The 24,677-nt window shown below is 43.5% G+C and overlaps 1 protein-coding gene across 1 annotated transcript in view; it reads left to right on the top strand.

The window, feature by feature from the left end:
- Nucleotides 1-4,114: 4,114 nt before the first annotated feature.
- The window catches only part of ttll4 (tubulin tyrosine ligase-like family, member 4), a 49,175-nt gene continuing 28,612 nt past the window's right edge, over nucleotides 4,115-24,677 (top strand). The window contains exons 1-10 of the mRNA XM_056610893.1: nucleotides 4,115-4,178; nucleotides 7,627-7,791; nucleotides 8,215-8,325; nucleotides 13,840-13,916; nucleotides 14,265-14,459; nucleotides 15,661-15,743; nucleotides 17,094-17,222; nucleotides 21,443-21,565; nucleotides 22,238-22,336; nucleotides 22,664-22,798. Coding sequence (XP_056466868.1) covers nucleotides 4,115-4,178; nucleotides 7,627-7,791; nucleotides 8,215-8,325; nucleotides 13,840-13,916; nucleotides 14,265-14,459; nucleotides 15,661-15,743; nucleotides 17,094-17,222; nucleotides 21,443-21,565; nucleotides 22,238-22,336; nucleotides 22,664-22,798 — 1,181 coding nt within the window. The remainder of the gene's footprint in view (nucleotides 4,179-7,626; nucleotides 7,792-8,214; nucleotides 8,326-13,839; nucleotides 13,917-14,264; nucleotides 14,460-15,660; nucleotides 15,744-17,093; nucleotides 17,223-21,442; nucleotides 21,566-22,237; nucleotides 22,337-22,663; nucleotides 22,799-24,677) is intronic.

Raw genomic sequence — 24,677 nt, 5'->3', positions numbered from 1 at the left:
CAAGTGTTCCGTTCTCAGTTATCACCCAATGCGGATCCAGGTTGTTAGTTCTAAAGGTCTAATTGAGCGGGAAAAACTGCCAAATCTGGCACCATGCCTGCACGTCTTCGGGCTCTTACCTCAGCATAAAATCAATGAGATCAACTGAAAAGGAAGCGATATGGAACTTAAACTGTGATTATGAAAAAGGATAAAAGGTATTCGAAATCTGTTTTCAGATTATTGAAGATACAGCGTCTTGATTTTTTAAACCTTTAAAACAAAGGTTAACGATAAACAATTGACCAAATTACGAAGGCTGAAGAAGAAGGTGACAGAAACAGTATCAAATATTAAAAGAAATCTGAAAAGAAGTGAGCGATTCCAAGCTAATCTGAACATTTTAAAATTGGAATGGAGTCCCTAGGTGAAAAATAGAGGAAGGAGATAAGTCCCAAAATGTGGAGAGGATAATAAAGAAGAAGAAAGAATAAAACTTATGAACAATAGTTGAGCGCTGCATGTAGAACTCACCTAATTAGTATTATTACGTTATTAAAGAAATCCACCCCATATTTCCCATAAAATAAAGCCGACAGTCAAATAATGATCAAACAGAGATGGCCTCATTTAAAGCACAGGCCTTCGATTCATTTATGAAGAAAATTGTATTTAATTTAATACTTTTTATGACGTTCAGGCAGCGTTGCCAGATTGGGCGATTTTTCCCGCACAATTGGAATACTTTTAATCACGTTAGGCTGGAAAAATTAGCATTAGGCGAGTACATACAATTTTCTGCTGTTTTAAAAAAAACTGACGGGATTATTATAATTCTTTCTACAAACATCAATCAATACCATACCTTATATCATTTATGCAGCTAGTACCACTATTACTTCAGCTACTACTACTACTACTACAGCTAGTACCACTGCTACTACCATCTTCCAGCTTTTGTAACAATGTATTTCAGCAATTTGCCTCTTCAGATAATTTAATTCAGTTTTAAATTTCAGCTTCCGGGTTTTTCAGCAGTGCAGTGCAATACATTTGAACTTTGAGATTCTTCAATTCAATTCCTTTTACATTTCTGCATTTTTAGCAATGCTTTGCGCTTTTCTTTCAGCTGCCACTTTATGTGTTTCCAACCATTTACATTTTTTTATTTTATTTTTTTTTTTATAAATGGTGTGCATTTTTACATTGTTTACTCCATTTAGACTTTTGAACTCTGTTCAAATCCCTTTGTTTTTACATCTAGTGGGTTGATTAAAACATATTTTCAACCTCACTTTATACTACAGCACTCACCGCATTTTCTGCAGGAAAAGCATTTTCTAGTGTGTTACATTGTTCAAACTGCACCATGAACCATGACGTTTGTGTACCTTGAGGTTTTGGTTTGATATTCTTCTCCAATGTTTTTCTTAGGGTTAGTCCCAAAAAGATTCAAAACCACTGCCATAGTGTAAACTAAGCCTAAAGATATATAAATTAGTAGTTTCGAAAATGCTTTGCAGCACAGACACACCCCCAAACATGGCATCGGCTAGATATAAACAGCCAGTTGCGAGGCAATTGTTGCATTCATCATGGATCAATCGACTGATAAGGGACCCAAGAGACGACAGTCGGTGCTATCGTTATGTATTATGTGACAATTCATACTGATTGTTCTGTTCAACCAAAGATAAAACAATTATAATCTAGGATATAATTCTCCCCGTGAACTATAAAAAGGATGGATTATGTTATTGCAATACAAATACACCATTTTAAAAATGTATAACCTTGTCAACACTTTATGAACATCTACTTCGGACATGGCTCCACGCATTCGCCGGCTTCTTTGAAACAAATGCACATGGCTAGCGTAGAAGTGCATGGGGAAGGGTCGTCAACTAGTTGTTACGACAGTGTTGTAAAATATCTACTACGAAGCTGTAGGGGGCGCTGTGTAGAGAGAATTGCATGCGCAAACCAAGAAAACAGCGAAGAAATGGCCGATCCTGCATAGTGGGCCTTTAATGCATCCATAAATAGCATGTCATGGGACCTTTAAAACATGTCTTTCATTAAAGGTTGGGTATGGAATTCGCTTTTTTGGCCATTTTTACAGAATTACTTGAAATCCTTATATAACCCACTTACAGCCACTGAGTTAGAAGTACTGACATGAAAATTAAACAAGTCAATCATCTGGAACGGGCAGGGCTCGAAAAACTCCAGCCAATGATTTCCCGAGCCACCGAATTGCATTGGACAGTAAGTACGTCAATCAAACGGTCGTACTGCACTCCCCTCCCCCGCGCCCGACCCCTTCGTGCAGTACTCGTGACCCAGAGCTCTTGACCCAGAGCTCGTGACCCAGAGCAAGCTCCTGTTTGTTGTTATCCTGCGGTAGCTACTGGAACTAGTTAATCCACATTTGGACCTAGCAGTAGAAGACAATTTCCATGGCAGACAAGACGCCACCATCCCCATGTGTTTTTTTAATGTTGCCATGTTGTTAACGAAAACCTACGCTAGCCTGGCTCGCTCTCGCGCATCTATGTTCACGCTCGTGCATGATTGCGCGTCCATGTACTTGGAATGGGTGGAGTCAGAGTCAGCGTTGAAGGAGAGGGGTAGGACCATTTGAGTTGTGTATTTTCAAAATCTGCTGGCGTTTCGCAAATCCCATACCCCACCTTTAACATACGGTGCATTTTAAGATCAAATTAATAACATTTGCATCTCACTCAAGATTCAATGCATTTCAGTCGAGTGTGGCTTGACAAGGCTGCCTGCTAGCGCCAGCATCAGGGGCTGTGGCAGCTCGTACCTGCGAGCTTGCTACAAAATATTTGCGTTGAGGTGATATTTAAGGGGCGGCAGTAGTTCAGGAGGTAGAGCGGGTTGGCTGGTAACCTGAAGGTTGTTGGTTCGATCCCCAGCTCCTCCTAGCTGAGTGTCAAGTGTCCTTGAGCATGGCACCTAACCCTAACTGCTCCCGACGAGCTGGCTGTCGCCTTGCATGGTTGACTCCGCCGTCGGTGTGTGAATGTGTGCGTGAATGTGAGGCAATATTGTAAAGCGCTTTGGGTGGCCAATGATTAGAAAAGCGCTATATAAATGCAGTCCATTTACATTTATTTAAGGGTTGATGAACTCCGGTGATAGGAAAATTCCCTACTACAGAGATTGCAGATAACAGTGTTCCTATCTAACATATCACACCTGTCCTCCGTGAACTCCATTGGATTCCAATTAAACACAGAATCAACTACAAAATCTTACTCATCACCTACAAGGCCCTCAACAGCCTAGCCCCCCCCTACCTTGCCGACCTCCTCCATCACCACGCCCCCTCCCGATTCCTCAGGTCCAATTCTGCCAACCTGCTACAAGTTCCACGGACTGAGCGACGGACTTGGGGTGATCGGGCCTTCTCAGTTGCTGCCCCCACCCTTTGGAATTCACTCCCCTCCCACATCAAAGTCTCTCCAACCCTCTCTTCTTTCAAATCTGCCCTCAAAACATACCTTTTCACACTAGCCTTCCCCACCTAACTCCCACCTTATTCTTCATGTTTAACCTCTGTTTTTCTTTTATTCCTAGTCTGTTTTACATAGTTTTGATAGGGCAATATGTAAAGCGTCTTCGAGTACCATATTAAGCGCTATATAAATTTAATTTATTATTATCATTATCTAAAGTTCCGTCTGGGAGTTTAAACTTGAACTTTTCGTTCACGGGGCCGAGCAGCGTCTTCTCGTTTGCCTCCATTTTGTTTCAACGCAAATTATGCACCGGGTCAAAGGGTACTATAGAAGCGCGATTAATCTGCGTTAATTTTTTTACCGCGTTATGTTTTCTGTGATAAATTAATCAAAATGAACGCGTTTATTTGACAGTCCTACTAATAATATTACAAAAAATAACTAAATAATAATTTATTCAATAATAAATAACTTATTATTATAAATATTATTGTGTCATTCTGTCAGTGAATAACTTAAAAATACATACACATTTTGATACTTGAATTGACCAGTTGTTAACTGATAAGATGCCAGCAGCATTTCTCAAACAATCCTTTTTTTGCGGGACACCTCACACAATAGAGGGCAGTACAGGACACCTCACATCCATGCCAGTACAGGACACCTCACACAATAAAGGCCAGTACAGGACCCCTCACACAATACAGGCCAGTACAGGACCCCTCACACAATACAGGTCAGTGCAGGACCCCTCACACAATACAGACCAGTACAGGACAACTCACACAATCCAGGCTCGTACGGACACCGTTAATTAATTATAATATTAAGTTTGGTGCAATCTGCAACCTCACCGCTAGTTGCTCTTAAATTCTACACACTAGACATTTCAACTTTTCTTTTAACTTGTGTTCATCTATTCATTATGTAACAATTCTATACATGTTGAACTATTGAGCGTTATCAAACATATTTTTAAGATAATTTTACAATACAGCACCAGATCTTTTGCAGAGAAGTCATTCTACATTACTTTCATTAACTATTAAATGGATTGATCAATCATTACATAATAAACATGCTTGTATAGAGCAGCTGTCTGGGCACTTGATGGCCGGTTTGAGCCCAGCTGTAGCTCATGGGCCATGCAGTCAACCCCCCCTAAAAGTGTGTGGCCGTACTTTTTGTGGTCTTGAAGTGGGACCTGGCGATGATGTGTCGGACCACGTTTGGAGTCACCGAGCTCATCTTCCACTTCAGAAGCCTCCTCTTTTCCTGAGGAAGCATCTCCACTAGGGGGAGACAGTGACACATCTCAGTACTACATACACACACAAACACCCCCCCCCCCCTCTGAACCTGACTATGTCCACTAGGGGGAGACAGAGACACATCTCAATACTACATTCACATGCAAACACACACACACTAGCCTCTGGTCCTGACCATGTCCATTAGGGGAGGACAGAGACATATCTCAGTACTACATCCACATGCAAACACACACACCCCTGCTTTGTTGAGGAAGCATATCCACTAGGGCGCGACACACACACACACACACACACACACACACACACACACACACACACACACACACACACACACACACACACACACACACACACACACACACACACACACACACACACACACACACACACACACAATACAGTTGTAACAGAAGGCTTGGGGTGAACTCTGACCTCTCTCGTTGGCCCTGCTGAGTACAGCGTGGGGGGGCAGAAGGGGAACAGGCTGGGGACCAGGGCCGACCTCATTCCACACCACAGAGTCCTCCACGCTGAGAAGACGAGTTATAGGAAGAGCATAGGAATTAAAAACACCCTTAAAGATCCCATGCCATGCTATTTATGGATGCTTTAATATAGGTATTAGTGGGCCACAAACACAGTATTCAAAGACGTCCCCGAAATTCAGCCGTGGTGCAGAGTTACAGCCACTCCGAACCTTTGAGCTTCCCCCAAACGCGCTGTTTCGGTGGGCGTGTCAAGGCAGGTCAAGGAGGGGGGTGGGGGTGTGGCCCTGAGCAGCTTGTAGCCACAGTACAATGCGCTTGGTTACGGTGGGCGTGTCAAGGCAGGTCAAGGAGGGGGGTGGGGGTGTGGCCCTGAGCAGCTTGTAGCCACAGTACCATGCGCTCTGTTTACGGTGGATGTATCGCAATGGCTCGTAGAAACCCATATTATACATAGATATCTATAATATATATAATATATAATGTATATTATCACCTGGCCCTGAGCAGCCCACGGTACCATGCGCTCTGTTTACGGTGGATGTATCGCAATGGCTCTTAGAAACCCATTATACATAGATATCTATATCATATAATCTATAATATATATTATCACCTGGCCCTGAGCAGCTTGTAGCCACGGTACCATGCGCTGTTTACGGTGGATGTATCGCAATGGCTCTTAGAAACCCTTTTATACATAGATATCTATATCATAATATATATTATCACGGCCAAAAGCTGTGTGAGCCTCCAGACGATAGGCTATTATGAATCTCAAACGACCGCGCTTCTTCTAGATTGATGTGGAAGTGGAAGAACCAGAGACGTCGGAGAACCCGACGAAGTCCTTTGGGATTCATTATATCGTCTGGACGTGCGCACCAGCTTTTGGCCGTGATAATATGTATTATTTGATATAGATATCTATGTATTATATGATATTATTTATAGTAGAGCTCCAGGACTGTAACGCAAGTGTTGTACACTTCCTTGTTATTTGGATAACCGTTCTGCTGTTGGTGTGATGGCGCATAACACGTCGGACTCTCGTCTCTGGTATTTCTACAACGAGACTCGTAGTGGGGGTTATCTCAGCCATGGTTGAGAATGAATTGGGGGAAAGGAACTTTGGCTTTGACTCCCTGAAGTAGGCATGAACCACAACATGGAGGAGAAAGGGATTGTTGACCGCGGTCGTCTCCCGCGGAGCCTCGCTGCCGATGGACCACCGCTTCAGGAGGCGGTGATTAGCGCTGACCGCTGCCGAGGCGGCGGGAAGCAGGGGTCAAGCGGGATACATTCGCGGCCAACAATCCCCTTCTCCTCCATGTCGTGGTTCATGTACTTCAGGGAGTCAAAGCCAAAGTTCCTTTCCCCCAATTCATTCTCAACCATGGCTGAGATGACCCCCACTACGAGTCTCGTTGTAGAAATACCAGAGACGAGAGTCCGACTGCGCCATCACACCAACAGCAGAACGGTTATCCAAATAACAAGGAAGTGTACAACACTTGCGTTACAGTCCTGGGGCTCTACATCTAAATAATATCATATAATACATAGATATCTATATCAAATAATACATATGATCACGGCCAAAAGCTGTGTGCACCTCCAGACGATATAATGAATCGCAAAGGACTTCGTCGGGTTCTCCGACGTCTCTGGTTCTTCCACTTCCACATCAATCTGAAGAAGACGCGGTCGTTTGAGATTCATAATAGCCTATCGTCTGGAGGCTCACACAGCTTTTGGCCGTGATAATATATATTATGATATAGATATCTATGTATAAAATGGGTTTCTAAGAGCCATTGCGATACATCCACCGTAAACAGAGCGCATGGTACCGTGGCTACAAGCTGCTCAGGGCCAGGTGATAATATATATTATAGATTATATGATATAGATATCTATGTATAATATGGGTTTCTAAGAGCCATTGCGATACATCCACCGTAAACAGAGCGCATGGTACCGTGGGCTGCTCAGGGCCAGGTGATAATATACATTATATATTATATTATATTATATAGATATCTATGTATAATATGGGTTTCTACGAGCCATTGCGATACATCCACCGTAAACAGAGCGCATGGTACTGTGGCTACAAGCTGCTCAGGGCCACACCCCCACCCCCCTCCTTGACCTGCCTTGACACGCCCACCGTAACCAGAGCGCATTGTACTGTGGCTACAAGCTGCTCAGGGCCACACCCCCACCCCCCTCCTTGACCTGCCTTGACACGCCCACCGAAACAGCGCGTTTGGGGGAAGCTCAATGTGCGACAGGTTCGGAGTGGCTGTAACTCTGCACCACGGCTGAATTTCGGGGACGTCTTTGAATACTGTGTTTGTGGCCCACTAATACCTATATTAAAGCATCCATAAATAGCATGGCATGGGATCTTTAAGGGTGTTTTTAATTCCTATGCTCTTCCTATAACTCGTCTTCTCAGCGTGGAGGACTCTGTGGGTGTGGAAGTGAGGTCGGCCCTGGTCCCCAGCCTGTTCCCCTTCTGCCCCCCCACGCTGTACTTCAGCAGGGCCAACGAGAGAGGTCAGAGTTCACCCCAAGCCTTCTGTTACAACTGTATTGTGTGTGTGTGTGTGTGTGTGTGTGTGTGTGTGTGTGTGTGTGTGTGTGTGTGTGTGTGTGTGTGTGTGTGTGTGTGTGTGTGTGTGTGTGTGTGTGTGTGTGTGTGTGTGTGTGTGTGTGCGCGCCCCTAGTGGATATGCTTCCTCAGGAACAAAGCAGGGGTGTGTGTGTTTGCATGTGGATGTAGTACTGAGATATGTCTCTGTCCTCCCCTAATGGACATGGTCAGGACCAGAGGCTAGTGGTGTGTGTGTGTTTGCATGTGAATGTAGTATTGAGATGTGTCTCTGTCTCCCCCTAGTGGACATAGTCAGGTTCAGAGGGGGGGGGGGCAGGTGTTTGTGTGTGTATGTAGTACTGAGATGTGTCACTGTCTCCCCCTAGTGGAGATGCTTCCTCAGGAAAAGAGGAGGCTTCTGAAGTGGAAGATGAGCTCGGTGACTCCAAACGTGGTCCGACACATCATCGCCAGGTCCCACTTCAAGACCACAAAAAGTACGGCCACACACTTTTAGGGGGGGTTGACTGCATGGCCCATGAGCTACAGCTGGGCTCAAACCGGCCATCAAGTGCCCAGACAGCTGCTCTATACAAAGCATGTTTATTATGTAATGATTGATCAATCCATTTAATAGTTAATGAAAGTAATGTAGAATGACTTCTCTGCAAAAGATCTGGTGCTGTATTGTAAAATTATCTTAAAAATATGTTTGATAACGCTCAATAGTTCAACATGTATAGAATTGTTACATAATGAATAGATGAACACAAGTTAAAAGAAAAGTTGAAATGTCTAGTGTGTAGAATTTAAGAGCAACTAGCGGTGAGGTTGCAGATTGCACCAAACTTAATATTATAATTAATTAACGGTGTCCGTACGAGCCTGGATTGTGTGAGTTGTCCTGTACTGGTCTGTATTGTGTGAGGGGTCCTGCACTGACCTGTATTGTGTGAGGGGTCCTGTACTGGCCTGTATTGTGTGAGGGGTCCTGTACTGGCCTTTATTGTGTGAGGTGTCCTGTACTGGCATGGATTGTGTGAGGTGTCCTGTACTGCCCTCTATTGTGTGAGGTGTCCCGCAAAAAAAGGATTGTTTGAGAAATGCTGCTGGCATCTTATCAGTTAACAACTGGTCAATTCAAGTATCAAAATGTGTATGTATTTTTAAGTTATTCACTGACAGAATGACACAAATAATATTTATAATAATAAGTTATTTATTATTGAATAAATTATTATTTAGTTATTTTTTGTAATATTATTAGTAGGACTGTCAAATAAACGCGTTCATTTTGATTAATTTATCACAGAAAACATAACGCGGTAAAAAAATTAACGCAGATTAATCGCGCTTCTATAGTACCCTTTGACCCGGTGCATAATTTGCGTTGAAACAAAATGGAGGCAAACGAGAAGACGCTGCTCGGCCCCGTGAACGAAAAGTTCAAGTTTAAACTCCCAGACGGAACTTTAGATAATGATAATAATAAATGAAATTTATATAGCGCTTAATATGGTACTCTAAGACGCTTTACATATTGCCCTATCAAAACTATGTAAAACAGACTAGGAATAAAAGAAAAACAGAGGTTAAACATGAAGAATAAGGTGGGAGTTAGGTGGGGAAGGCTAGTGTGAAAAGGTATGTTTTGAGGGCAGATTTGAAAGAAGAGAGGGTTGGAGAGACTTTGATGTGGGAGGGGAGTGAATTCCAAAGGGTGGGGGCAGCAACTGAGAAGGCCCGATCACCCCAAGTCCGTCGCTCAGTCCGTGGAACTTGTAGCAGGTTGGCAGAATTGGACCTGAGGAATCGGGAGGGGGCGTGGTGATGGAGGAGGTCGGCAAGGTAGGGGGGGGGCTAGGCTGTTGAGGGCCTTGTAGGTGATGAGTAAGATTTTGTAGTTGATTCTGTGTTTAATTGGAATCCAATGGAGTTCACGGAGGACAGGTGTGATATGTTAGATAGGAACACTGTTATCTGCAATCTCTGTAGTAGGGAATTTTCCTATCACCGGAGTTCATCAACCCTTAAATAAATGTAAATGGACTGCATTTATATAGCGCTTTTCTAATCATTGGCCACCCAAAGCGCTTTACAATATTGCCTCACATTCACGCACACATTCACACACCGACGGCGGAGTCAACCATGCAAGGCGACAGCCAGCTCGTCGGGAGCAGTTAGGGTTAGGTGCCATGCTCAAGGACACCTTGACACTCAGCTAGGAGGAGCTGGGGATCGAACCAACAACCTTCAGGTTACCAGCCAACCCGCTCTACCTCCTGAACTACTGCCGCCCCTTAAATATCACCTCAACGCAAAATATTTTGTAGCAAGCTCGCAGGTACGAGCTGCCACAGCCCCTGATGCTGGCGCTAGCAGGCAGCCTTGTCAAGCCACACTCGACTGAAATGCATTGAATCTTGAGTGAGATGCAAATGTTATTAATTTGATCTTAAAATGCACCGTATGTTAAAGGTTGGGTATGGGATTTGCGAAACGCCAGCAGATTTTGAAAATACACAACTCAAATGGTCCTACCCCCTCTCCTTCAACGCTGACTCTGACTCCACCCATTCCAAGTACCTGGACGCGCAATCATGCACGAGCGTGAACATAGATGCGCGAGAGCGAGCCAGGCTAGCGTAGGTTTTCGTTAAACAACATGGCAACATTAAAAAAACAACATGGGGATGGTGGCGTCTTGTCTGCCATGGAAATTGTCTTCTACTGCTAGGTCCAAATGTGGATTAACTAGTTCCAGTAGCTACCGCAGGATAACAACAAACAGGAGCTTGCTCTGGGTCACGAGCTCTGGGTCAAGAGCTCTGGGTCACGAGTACTGCACGAAGGGGTCGGGCGCGGGGGAGGGGGAGTGCAGTACGACCGTTTGATTGACGTACTTACTGTCCAATGCAATTCGGTGGCTCGGGAAATCATTGGCTGGAGTTTTTCGAGCCCTGCCCGTTCCACAGATGATTGACTTGTTTAATTTTCATGTCAGTACTTCTAACTCAGTGGCTGTAAGTGGGTTATGATAAGGATTTCAAGTAATTCTGTAAAAATGGCCAAAAAAGCGAATTCCATACCCAACCTTTAATGAAAGACATGTTTTAAAGGTCCCATGACATGCTATTTTATGGATGCATTAAAGGCCCACTATGCAGGATCGGCCATTTCTTCGCTGTTTTCTTGGTTTGCGCATGCAATTCTCTCTACACAGCGCCCCCTACAGCTTCGTAGTAGATATTTTACAACACTGTCGTAACAACTAGTTGACGACCCTTCCCCATGCACTTCTACGCTAGCCATGTGCATTTGTTTTCAAAGAAGCCGGCGAATGCGTGGAGCCATGTCCGAAGTAGATGTTCATAAAGTGTTGACAAGGTTATACATTTTTAAAATGGTGTATTTGTATTGCAATAAACATAAATCCATCCTTTTTTATAGTTCACGGGGAGAATTTATATCCTAGATTATAATTGTTTTATCTTTGGTTGAACAGAACAATCAGTATAAGAATGTCAACATAATACATAACGATAGCACCGACTGTCGTCTCTTGGGTCCCTTATCAGTCGATTGATCCATGATGAATGCAACAATTGCCTCGCAACTGGCTGTTTATATCTAGCCGATGCCATGTTTGGGGGTGTGTCTGTGCTGCAAAGCATTTTCGAAACTACTAATTTATATATCTTTAGGCTTAGTTTACACTATGGCAGTGGTTTTGAATCTTTTTGGGACTAACCCTAAGAAAAACATTGGAGAAGAATATCAAACCAAAACCTCAAGGTACACAAACGTCATGGTTCATGGTGCAGTTTGAACAATGTAACACACTAGAAAATGCTTTTCCTGCAGAAAATGCGGTGAGTGCTGTAGTATAAAGTGAGGTTGAAAATATGTTTTAATCAACCCACATAGATGTAAAAACAAAGGGATTTGAACAGAGTTCAAAAGTCTAAATGGAGTAAACAATGTAAAAATGCACACCATTTATAAAAAAAAAATAATAATAATAAAAAATGTAAATGGTTGGAAACAAATAAAGTGGCAGCTGAATGAAAAGCGCAAAGCATTGCTAAAAATGCAGAAATGTAAAAGGAATTGAATTGAAGAATCTCAAAGTTCAAATGTATTGCACTGCACTGCTGAAAAACCCGGAAGCTGAAATTTAAAACTGAATTAAATTATCTGAAGAGGCAAATTGCTGAAATACATTGTTACAAAAGCTGGAAGATGGTAGTAGCAGTGGTACTAGCTGTAGTAGTAGTAGTAGTAGCTGAAGTAATAGTGGTACTAGCTGCATAAATGATATAAGGTATGGTATTGATTGATGTTTGTAGAAAGAATTATAATAATCCCGTCAGTTTTTTTTAAAACAGCAGAAAATTGTATGTACTCGCCTAATGCTAATTTTTCCAGCCTAACGTGATTAAAAGTATTCCAATTGTGCGGGAAAAATCGCCCAATCTGGCAACGCTGCCTGAACGTCATAAAAAGTATTAAATTAAATACAATTTTCTTCATAAATGAATCGAAGGCCTGTGCTTTAAATGAGGCCATCTCTGTTTGATCATTATTTGACTGTCGGCTTTATTTTATGGGAAATATGGGGTGGATTTCTTTAATAACGTAATAATACTAATTAGGTGAGTTCTACATGCAGCGCTCAACTATTGTTCATAAGTTTTATTCTTTCTTCTTCTTTATTATCCTCTCCACATTTTGGGACTTATCTCCTTCCTCTATTTTTCACCTAGGGACTCCATTCCAATTTTAAAATGTTCAGATTAGCTTGGAATCGCTCACTTCTTTTCAGATTTCTTTTAATATTTGATACTGTTTAAGAAAGGGTGGACGGCGGAGCCGTCCACCCATTCTCTGTCACCTTCTTCTTCAGCCTTCGTAATTTGGTCAATTGTTTATCGTTAACCTTTGTTTTAAAGGTTTAAAAAATCAAGACGCTTGTATCTTCAATAATCTGAAAACAGAATTTCGAATACCTTTATCCTTTTTTCATAATCACAGTTTAAGTTCCATATCGGCTTCCTTTTCAGTTGATCTCATTGATTTTATGCTGAGGTAAGAGCCCGAAGACGTGCAGGCATTGGTGCCAGATTTGGCAGTTTTTCCCGCTCAATTAGACCTTTAGAACTAACAACCTGGATCCGCATTGGGTGATAAACTGAGAAACGGAACACTTGACTTGGTTTTAGCACATCAAATGATATTTGCACAGGGTTAACACACACCACGCACAAAATCAGTGTTAAGACCAACTAAACAAAGTTCAGGCACACACACAACATAAAACGTGTGCAACTAAATATAGCGCAAAACATTACTCTGTGAACAAAATAACAATCTTTCCACTCTTTTGAGACAAACCTTGGTTATTTCTCCTGACTAAATCCACATCGGTGTTCTCACGCTAGACAGTCGCTCGGCGCTCCTCTGGAGTCCATCCATTGGCCTTCAGAGAGAGCGTCTCTGTCAGAATGTTCTTGACCCTAACTCTCTCAGGTACTGGAGACGGTCCTGCATGCGCTCATGCAGTCATTTTCCATTCACTTTAATTTTTTAAGTGCCAGCGGTGCCTTAATTTTATACAGAATCAACACATTGTCCTTTCAAGCGGCCCACTCTGCTCCTTATGCACTGCTGCATCAGTGCAACTTCAGCAGTCTTATTTAATGCAGTGAAACATGAACCACCAAAACTGATTCAGCTTTAAAATGTATTTTTCTTGGGGAAATAAGTTTCTAGCTCCATGATGTGAGAAATTTCTTGCTTTAGCCAAAGCCAGGGCCTCGCTCGCTTGAAATGTTACACCAAGCTCAAAGGTTAAATATTTACCGTGGTGTGAAGCCTAAGAAGAAGTTAGGCTGAGCGCTGCCTAGCATCACTTTCCTAATTACATTATAACATAGCAAAAAAGGTTCTTGCCATTATTGGTTTGTTTGAATAGTGCTGAGCCGTGATTGGTATGTTGTTGACCGTAGGAAGCCATGATTGGCTCGGATGTTGGGGACATCACATGAAGTCTCCTCTTTTCAAGACCATCGAGGAGCATCAGAAGGTAAGACCCTTATTGTCTGGACATGTTGTTCTCACTGCAGGGTGTGTCTGGACATGTTGTCCTCACTGCAGTCCGTCTGAATTCAGGATGTTGTTCTCACTGCAGTGTGTGTCTGTATACAGGATGTTTTCCTCACTGCAGTGTGTCTGTATCAGGATGTTGTCCTCACTTCAGTTTGTCTGAATACAGGATGTTTTCATCATTGGAGTGTGTCTCTGTATAAAAAATGTGTTCCTCATTGCAGTGTGTGTCTGTTTACAGGATGATGTCCTCACTGCATCTGCATTCCTCACGGCAGTCTGTGTCTGTCTAAAGGTTCCTCACAATGTGCGTTGTATTGTGTTCCAGCTGAACCACTTCCCCGGCTCCTTCCAAATTGGGAGGAAGGACCGTCTGTGGAGGAACCTCTCTAAGATGCGAGCTCGCTTCGGGAAGCAGGAGTTCAGCTTCTTCCCTCGCTCCTTCATCCTGCCGCAGGACATCAGGCTGCTGCGGAGGGCCTGGGAGGATGCAGGGGCGCGGCAGAAGTGGATCATCAAACCTGTACGTCCAGCACTAACTCCAATATTTTAGACCTGCAATCATTAACCTGTTCGTCCAACACCAACTCTCCAATATATTAGACCTGTAATCATTAACCGGTTCATCCAACACTACCTCTCCGATATATTATACCTGTAATCATTAACCTGTTCGTCCAACACTACCTCTCCAATATATTAGACCTGTAATCATTAGGACTGCAACGGATCAAAAAACTCCCGGTTCGGATCGTGTCACGCTTTTTGAGTCACGGGTCGGATCATTTTCGGATCAACAACAACAATAAAGATTACAAGACAAATGTGACTTTAAAAAAATCTTCAAATTTGTGAAAACAAAATAAAGTGAAAAATTAGGTAATAATCCTGCTTCCTGTAAGCATGGTCTATAATTAAAAAAATTGCAATCTGAGGCATTATTCCTTCTTCTTTTAACATGGATAGTAAATAATCCCTAACCCTGGAATTACAATTCAGGATGTCTGCATTGCCTGGGGAGTGTTTAGAGTCTACACTCGCCCAAGGCACCGCAGACATCCTCGATTTCTTTTTTTTTTTTTCATCAAGTATGGTAGCGAAATACAGTTTCTGTCGTGTTTTATTTGGCATTTTGTAAATCCATTGATTTCGGTTAGAAGGCTCATTGCTCATTGCAAGGGGGATTGGTTGTAGTCTTTTCGCTCGGTTCTAGCCCTACTGTTGATACGGAGAACCAAGCGAAAAGACTACAACCAAACATAAACATGTCTGGTTCCGGTTTACGTTTCAATGGGATTTACGGAACGCCAAATAAAACACAACAGAAACGGTATTTCGCTACGATACTTGATGTTGTTGTTAATACCGGAATTGTCCTCTAAACATGCGCTGAGCAAGTGAAAGCAAAACTTTTTTTTTTTATCAGCCGATCCGCGGATCACTTGCATCCCGAACCGTGAGGGTTGATCTGTACGGATCACGGGTAACCCGTGAACCGTTGCACCACTAGTAATCATTAACCTGTACGTCCATCACTACCTCTCCAATATATTCTGAAACCTAAAAATGCAGCATCAACCTTTATTTGAGCATGCAAGTTAATGACCTCATATATCGTTACAGCTGTAGGTTCTAATCAATATACCTCCCAGTCCATCAATTAATCTGTGTGTCCATTATATTGTAGAATGAATGGTAATTCTCTCTTTTTATTTTTTTCCCAGCCTGCCTCTGCCAGGGGAACAGGTATCCAGGTCATCTATAAGTGGTGTCAGATGCCAAAGAAGAGGCCCCTACTGGTCCAGAAGTCAGTATGACCGACACAACATGACTATCAGCACTATAGAAGGATAACACTAAAACACAACATCATCACTAGGACAACAGACAATCTCTAAAGAGGAACCAATAGGCCCAGTCTCTGGCACCAGAAATTTGCAAAGTTGCAACATTTCAAAATGCTAAATCTCAGTTGGCTCTATATTGCAAAGTTGGTGTCAAATTATGTTGGCTTCTCAAGGCCTCCAACTTTGCCGCTCTTACTATGATAGTCCACAAAGACTGCTTTCCACATCTCCTCCAAGGCTTATTGCCCGATTTAAACCAATCAAACTCTAATATATTCCCAATCTCCCAAAAAATAAACGTTGTCATAATAGTTCTGATACCCTCCAACCATATGATCTCTAGGGACTCGTATGTAATGTGCGCCAACGCCACTCTAACAGGAAATGGGCATGTCTCCGAAACAGTTAATCCTATTCACACCAAATTAATAGAGCATTTCCACCGGAGGCTGCGGTTCGGTTCAGTTGGCAAAGGTGCGGCACGCGTCCGTTTCCACCGCCAAAAGTGGCCGTGATCCGGACTGACCCGTACTCATCTCGCAGTACTCCTCCGTTGGGGTACTGAGATGCCTGAAAGGGTGCCGGCAAGTTCACGCGACACAAGCCGTCAGTTGATTGGTCGACAGAATCTAACACACTTAGTTGTCAAAAATATACTGATCTCAGGGCTCACTGGGTAGAGTGTGTACCATATAGGCTCAGTCCTGATCGCAGCGACCCGAGTTCGAATCCTGCCCGCAGTCCTTTGCTGCATTTCCTCCCCTTTATTCCCATACCTTCCTCTCTACCTCACTCTACAATAAAGCATAAAAAATGCAAAAATAAATAATAATAAAAAAGAATATACCGATCTCCCCACCCAGTGACTAGTCTGGGTAACACTTTCCTTGAAGGCAGAAGCCACTAGAGACCCAATGTGGTTTGAGAAACGCTAACAACACCAAAAGCACTTCCTTCTTTGAATTCTGCACCTCATTTTAACTGTACAATGATAGCAATGAGTCAACTTCATCCTTCATGGACCCAATTATTTGCCATTTCAACCAAACTGTGTGATGCCACAGTAAATGAAAGACCAATTATGGTGTAAACGCCTACTTCTAAAGCCGGTCCTAACCTCCCACTGTTGACCCGTGTCCGTCAGTAGCTCTATGAGCAGAGCACACGCCCGCAAGGCAGAAGGTCCTTGGGTCGAAACCCCCCCATGTACCCACGATGGTCTACCATTTGGTCTGCTACTTACATCAGGGCATTTAGCAGACGCTTCTATCCAGAGTGATTTAACATACATTTGTGCTGACTGCCTGCAGGTACCTCCACAAGCCCTACCTCATCAGCGGGAACAAGTTTGACCTGAGGATCTACGTCTACGTCACCTCCTACGACCCGCTGCGCATCTACATCTTCTCGGATGGCCTTGTCCGCTTCGCCAGCTGCAAGTAGGATAACCCCATCCTCCTCACCCCACCCTTTACCTCCTAGACCAACCCTACTCCATACTTTCCCCTACGACTAACCTCACCTTCCTAACCCCATCCTCTATCCTCCTAGACCAACCAGATTCAGATTCCGATTTTATTTGTCACATACACAATACATTGCAGTGAAATGTTCACAGTTGGCTCCATGCTAAATAGACACATAACAAACATAACAAAACAGTAAATACATTCAAGATGGGTTATTGCACATAGGAATAAAGGGGGTTACTTACATAAATATATAAGTGCAGTTGCTCAAAAGGGCTTAATCAGTGCCATTGAGATACCTGACAGTTTGGGGTTAGAAACTCTTCCTGAGGACGCACTCACACTAGGCAAGCTTGCCTGTTCCGTGCTGGAGGAAGATTCAGCACGATTCCCCCCCTCCCCACTCCCCCCGCTGGCCCGTGGTCACACTGCTCCCAAAGGCCGTACGTCATCACATCGTAATACGATAAATACGTCATCACCAAGCGTCCTTGCCGCCATAACAACAATGGAGAACAACATCTTGAATGCTGTCGTCGGCCCAAATTTCAAGTAAACACTCGACTTCACTATCGCACCAACGTAAACCCACTCGTGAACCGCTTGCCGCCATTGTTTAAAATGATTGTTGTGGGGAAGAAGGGCATGGACCTATAAAGACAGAAGGGTCACGCAAGGCCTACGTCATCCAGCTCACGTTGCGTATCCGCTTGTCATCTCATCAGCATCTGTACTTTGGCCACGGCACACCTCTCCCAAGTATGCCGTGGCCAAGGGACTGTTCCGTGCTGGAATACGGATGGCGTGGTCACACTAGCCAAACGTTATAGACTTTAGTATGCAAATGAGCTCGGGCACGGGGCCGCGGCCCTAGTGTGAGTGGCCCCTGAGTCTATTAGTCTTTGCTGCCAGTGAGCGGTGTCTGTCCCTGAGCATAGCAGAGAGAATAGTCCGTAGCCTGGATGGCTAGGGTCTTTCAGTATGCTGGTGGTCCTGCCCCTTGATATAAATGTCTCCTAGATTAGGGAGTTGCCCCCCATATGGTACGCTGAGCTGAACGCACCACTCTCTGCAGAGCCTTACGGTCCTGCATGGTGGTGTTCCAATACCAAGCGGTGACCAGCCAATTTAATCTGTGCATTCCCGGCGCATGCTGCCTGGCTCACAGACAGTGAGACAGTGAGCGATCATGCGAGAGATGACGGAGAGAAGTGCGAGAATTACAGAGAAAGAAGTCAGATAAGAGTGAGTAAGGTAGATAAGACAGCGGGAGAAGAGTGAGAAAGACAGTGGGAGAAGAGTGAGAAAGACAGCGGGAGAAGAGTCAGTAATACAGCGGGAGAAGAGTGAGTAATACAGCAGGAGAAGAGTGAGTAATGCAGCGGGAGAAGAGTTAGAAAGACAGCGGGAGACGAGTCAATAATACAGCGGAAGATTGAGTAATACAGCGAGACAGAAAAGAGACAGACAGAGTGAGCCGGAGACAGAAAAAGAACTACACATGGCGCTCTCTAAGAAGAGAAAAGTGGACATCGAAAACAGCTTTCAACCCAGAAAGGACAGACTGATTGTCATGTTCATTCTTCCCACTGGAAAAACAAAAACACTCATAAAAAGTGCCAATGTGAAACGCCAATATGAGCCAAAGCACAACGTTTTTCACCAAACATACCCACTCAAGTCTGAACGGCGGTCACAGAAAATATGTCTCAGAGCCGAATATGTACAATCCACCCGGATCCTGACCCATTCATTCACTGCCCAACAACGTGCTAATGAATGTTCCCTCAGAGTCACTTGGATTTTGGAACACAAAAAGCCATTTACTGATGCAGGGGTGGTCAAGGAGTGCATGAGTGCAGCGGCTGAAACCTTACTTGAGGGGAAACAGAGAGAAGAGATTTATAACTAAATAAAGCAAATACCCATGTCAGCATCATCAACCACAAAGAAAAGTTAAATGTTAACCCAGGATGTGCTAGCCAAGCTGGATGAAGCCATTCATAAGGTACCATGTGTAGGCTTAGCTCTAGATGAGTCCACTGATGTTTCTTACAATGCTCAGCTGTTAATTTATGTAAGGTTCTTCAACCAAGAAAATAAAGAGTTCTGTGAAGATGTGTTAGCTGTAACTCACCTTAAGACCCGTACAAGAGGAGAGGACATCTACCTGGCCTTTAAGGAGATGTTAACAAAGCGAGGATTAGAGCCAAACAAGTCGTTTCAATAACCACAGATGGAGCCCATGCAATGATAGGGAGAGAGAAAGGAGCTGTGGCAAGAATGACAGGGGACAATCCTGAGCTCATCTCTTACCACTGTATAATGCATCAATCTTTCCTGTGCTCCACCCTGTCAAATGACCATGCTGAAATGATGAACACAATGATGAAGATGATACATTTTCTCAGGGCATCCTCTTCCTATCAGCATTGCATGCTTAGGGAATTCCTCAGAGCATTTGATGCAAACGCTGATGATCTGTTGCTGCACAACAACGTGAGATGGCTTAGCAAAGGCAGGGTGTTAGAGCGCTTTTGGTCCATGAGGGGGAAGTAGCATCTTTCTTGGAAGAGCTGAGAAGTCAGAAGGTCAGAGTTTTCTCTCTTTTTAAAAGATGAGAAAAGGATGGATAATGTGGCCTTTTTGGTTGATATCACTTCACACCCTAATGAACTTAATTTGAAGCTACAGGGCAAGGACAATACAATTTGTGAACTGATGACAGCTGTCCGCTCCTTTCAGAGGAAACTCGAGGTGTTCGAGGAACACCTGCAGCGAGAATGTGCACTCTTCCCAGCAGTGCAGGAACAGGTTCAGGGACAGAGAGATGTGTCTTCTTTTAGTGACTTAGTCGATAAGCTGATTGTAAAACTCCAAACGTTTTTACAGCTTCCGCTTTGGACAGCAGCTCACCTTGTTCATTCAGAACCCATTTCTAATCACAGATGTCAGTTGGTTCTCAAAATAAGTCACACAACCCTTCAAATGGGAAAATGCTGGGCCTCTCCAGATGCAACTGATTGATCTCCAAGCAGATGCGGCGCTGAAAGAGCAGTTTGGAATAACTGACGCCGCCACTTTCTGTCTCCAAATGGTCTCTGAGACAACTTTCCCGGGTCTGAGGAAAGTAGCCCTGTACACATAGACCATGTTTGGCTCCACATACAGCTGCGAGGCAGTTTTCTCTGCAATGAACATAATTAAAAGTAAATATCGATCCAGGCTCACCAATGAGCACCTGCAGATGTGCATGACAATGGCCCTGACATCATTCTAGCCTAGATTTAAACTCCTGGCAGGACAAGCTAGAGCTCAGTTCTCTAACTGAACAACAGAAAGTGGGGGAGTTGGATAAAAGAGGGAAAGAAAGAGAAGCTAAAACTGTTCAATTGTTGAGATATGTTTTTGAAATTGGTTGAGAATGTTAAAACATTCACAAAGAAAAAGGGGAAACTCAAGCTGCTGCTATGCTTTATTTTATTTTTCAAAGATGAAGAATATATTTTATACTTTATTAAGATTATTATTATATTTATTTTCACCATTTAGATTTTAAATGCAGCCCTTTTCCTTTGAAGTAATTAGTTTCAGTTGAGTCAGTTGAACCTACTTAAATAATACATATCTTCAGTTATGTATTATTATCTGTATAATTGTATAAAAGTGACAATGAATATTGTCTAAATGTTTTTGAATTGTTCTTCCTATATTGATCTGACAGTCAGTTGTTGATGACATGCAGACATTGATACAACTACTAGGCAACTTCAATATATATCACACTGAATCATAACGCAAGTTAGACATTATGATGTTCCGGACCTTTGCTTGAGGACATTTTCTCTAACTGGACCTATTTGAATTTTAGTTGAATAACCCTGCCCTAGACCACCCTACTAACCCCACCCTTTATCCTCTTAGACCACCCTATTAACCCCACCTTACTAACCCCCAACTCCCTACCCTCCCACCCTCTACCCAACACCCTCCCACCATCCCTCTACCCCAGCCCTTCCGCCATCCGACAATGACCTCCCCCAACCATCCATCCAGCTGGCCCTAACAAGGTGTGTGTGTGTGTGTGTGTGTGTGTGTGTGTGTGTGTGTGTGTGTGTGTGTGTGTGTGTGTGTGTGTGTGTGTGTGTGTGTGTGTGTGTGTGTGTGTGTGTGTGTGTGTGTGTGTGTAGGTACTCCTCCTCCATGAGGAGTCTGGGTAATAAGTTCATGCACCTGACCAACTACAGTGTGAACAAGAAGAACACTGAGTACCAGACCAACAGCGACAACAAGGCCTGCAAGGGACACAAATGGTGATCTATGTCTAGATATTAACACATCTAACATATGAATGTCTACATTGCTGTGAAGGCTGGGTAAAGTATATCTATACACGTATTTATGAGATGAGGAGCCCCTCAGATTTGTGGTCAGATGGGCCACTTTCTGTCACACCACTCTGCTTATTAACAATGAAAATAGGACACGCACTCCCTGGTCATGAACCCTCACTTCAGTTTACCGTTCTATTTAGCTGATCTAGATTGAGTGTCAGGGCATTGCCTAACGAGTAGCGCTTGCATTTAATTTTTTCTACTTCGACTATATCAATATAAATACTTTGTATATCTACCGAACTCTGAAGGGAGGCAGTGTATCTAAACTATATATCTATACTATATATGTATACTATATGTAAGAGATAATTTTTAGAACGGCAGTATTGTCAGTATTGGGATAATAAGGGCGAACCGGAGGGGTCTTGATTACACTGGGGTGGATAAGTTACCAGACTACTTGTGGAGTGCTACGAAAGACGTGATTCAGAGGCAAAAAAAATCTACTTTCCTTGACAGCGGTCAATTATGCTAAGCAACGGTCAATTTTGCAAACCTACGGTATTAAGAACAGCTCTCTCTCTCTCTCTCTCTCTCTCTCTCTCTCTCTCTCTCTCTCTCTCTCTCTCTCTCTCTCTCTCTCTCTAGGGCTCTACAGGCGCTGTGGCAGTACCTTGGTGCTAAAGGGATCAACACTACTCTGATCTGGGACAAGATCAAAGACATGGTCATCAAGACCATTATTGCGTGAGTCCGACACCTGTCTCCGCCCCCTCCCTTGGTCTCCTCCCCTAGCCTTCTCTACTAGTGTCCTCCACTAGTCTTCTCCACTAGTGTCCTCCACTAGTCTCCTCTACTAGTTTCGTTCCCCTCTGCTAGTCTCCTCCCCTCTGCTAGTTTCCTTTCCCTCTGCTAGTCTCCTCCCCTCTACTAGTCTCCTTCCCCTCTACTAGTCTCCTTCCCCTCTACTAGTCTCCTTCCCCTCTACTAGTCTCCTTCCCCTCTGCTCGTCTCTTCACCCTCTACTAGTTTCCTCCCTTCTACTAGTCTCTAAATGTGTGTGTGTGTTTGCAGGTCAGACCCCTACATCAACAGTCTGCTGAAGATGCACGTGCGCTCCCCATACAGCTGTCACGAGCTGTTTGGGTTTGACATCATGCTGGACGACAAGCTGAAACCCTGGGTGTTGGAGGTCAACATCTCTCCCAGGTCTGTGTGTATAGATATGTATCTATATCTATATATCTACATCTATAGATATATATATCTGTATGGATATTTATCCATAGATGACAGTGCATCCCGCAATGTCTTGTGATATTCATATCCCAGCCCTCCACCCTTCCGACTGTTTTAATGGCCCCGCCGTCGACAAAAACTCTCCCAGGAAAGATGTTCTGTCTATAGACTGTAGAAATTGCGATAAAAAAAGTGAAGTGACAATTTCTCAGGTCTACAACACAATGGCAGGTTGTTCATTTGATCATATAAAAAACGTAAGTCACGTGATCTTAAAGATACGGTGTCCCTATAATACAGAATGAAACATGTCAATAACACTGTATGGTGAATTATGTCTATAGAGTCTACCACAAGACCACACTGTGTTGCTAAAATGTAATTTTACTCTACTCCTTGAGCCTCCCGTAATGCCTTACACTATGTTGCTCAAACTTCAAACTGTCATTGGTTATAACAGCCAATAGCACGCCAAGTGGAAAAGCCAGCTTGGTGATTGGCTCCCGCAAAAACGTATCGGAAGCAGAAAGAAATGTATTGCTCTTTTCCAGACCCTTCTGCAGGGCGAACTGAAATCGCAGGCAGAATGGGCGGGCTACCCATGCTAGGTTGCGCACGGAGTCTAGACCTCTTTAGAATAATTTGCTTACTCCTTAAGAATAATTTCACGTCTGAGTGTAGGCTACAAACGCGATTAACTATTTACAATTGCAAAAATGCCAACATATTCTTTATTTTGATGACCACTTGTTATTTTAACCTGAAAAAAGCCTCCTAAGGACAGTTCCTCTGCGTCTCTCTCGTTGATCGCACCATCTTTCAACGTCTTTGTTTAATGAGACTGCATCATCTCTCATATGATCAGCAGCTCGCGGTTTCACTTTCTCTCCAGTTAGAACTACTCATGATGATATCGCTGCGTTGTCTCTGTGGAGACAGCGCAGCAACACCTCCACTGAATTCAAGCTTGTTACCTTCTGTATGTATTTTAAAGTTTTGAGTATCCCTCCATAGCGTAATGTAGGCCCTTTTCGTTTGATCCTGGAAGAAACCTCTCCAAAACCTGCTTTGATATACTGTCAGCTGACATTATTCCATATGTTTTTGTTATCGAGTCTGGTTTGTTTTTTCCAAGTTCGTCATGGTAACGACGGGGGCCGTGACTACTAGGTCTATTTTCAATCGCGGGGCCCGTGAGATCTAAATATTTCTTTCAAGCTCGGATGAGCTGTTATAAAGTCAGGCACGGGCGCACTGCTGCTGCATTTGCTACATTCTGAAATTGCGGCACTCCTCGGGCGTCAATTTGCTTCTAGCCGTCAGAGGCTTCATCCCCCCCTTGGCTCTCTGGCATCCCCCAGGGGGGAACCACTGGTGTAGGCCAGGTCACTAGAAGAGATGTTTAATCTCAATGAAGTATCCTTCTGGTAAAAATAATAATAAAATAAACATATTAAACTCTCACGTGAAGTAGACAATTTTCAGTCCGCAATTTTGCCCTCAAATCCCCCCTTATCCCTCTCCCCCACACAAGCCTGTGCTTTATTTCACTATAGTTAGGTAGGTTGCTGCGTTTGCTGTTGTTACACTTAGTTTATTTCACTAAGGCGCTTCTGTAAATGAACTCAATTTTCAGTTGTTTGTTATTATTATTTTCTAGGGCTGGCCCGAATTATTCGAATATTCGAATACTCGTTCGGAAAATTAGTTTTCGAAGCTTAAATCAGTATTCGGAGCTTCGTTGTTTTTTTTCCACGTACGCAACGTTACCAGAGCGAGGGAGGCAAACTATAAGCGTCAGCGACACCAAGCAGAGAAGCGAGAGAGGTGGAGGAAGAATAGATATCTT

This window comes from Gadus chalcogrammus, chromosome 16 (genome assembly GCF_026213295.1).
Source record: "Gadus chalcogrammus isolate NIFS_2021 chromosome 16, NIFS_Gcha_1.0, whole genome shotgun sequence".
Taxonomy (NCBI): Eukaryota; Metazoa; Chordata; class Actinopteri; order Gadiformes; family Gadidae; genus Gadus; species Gadus chalcogrammus.
Note: the sequence above shows the minus strand (reverse complement) of the source record. Positions and strands in the feature narration are given on the sequence as shown.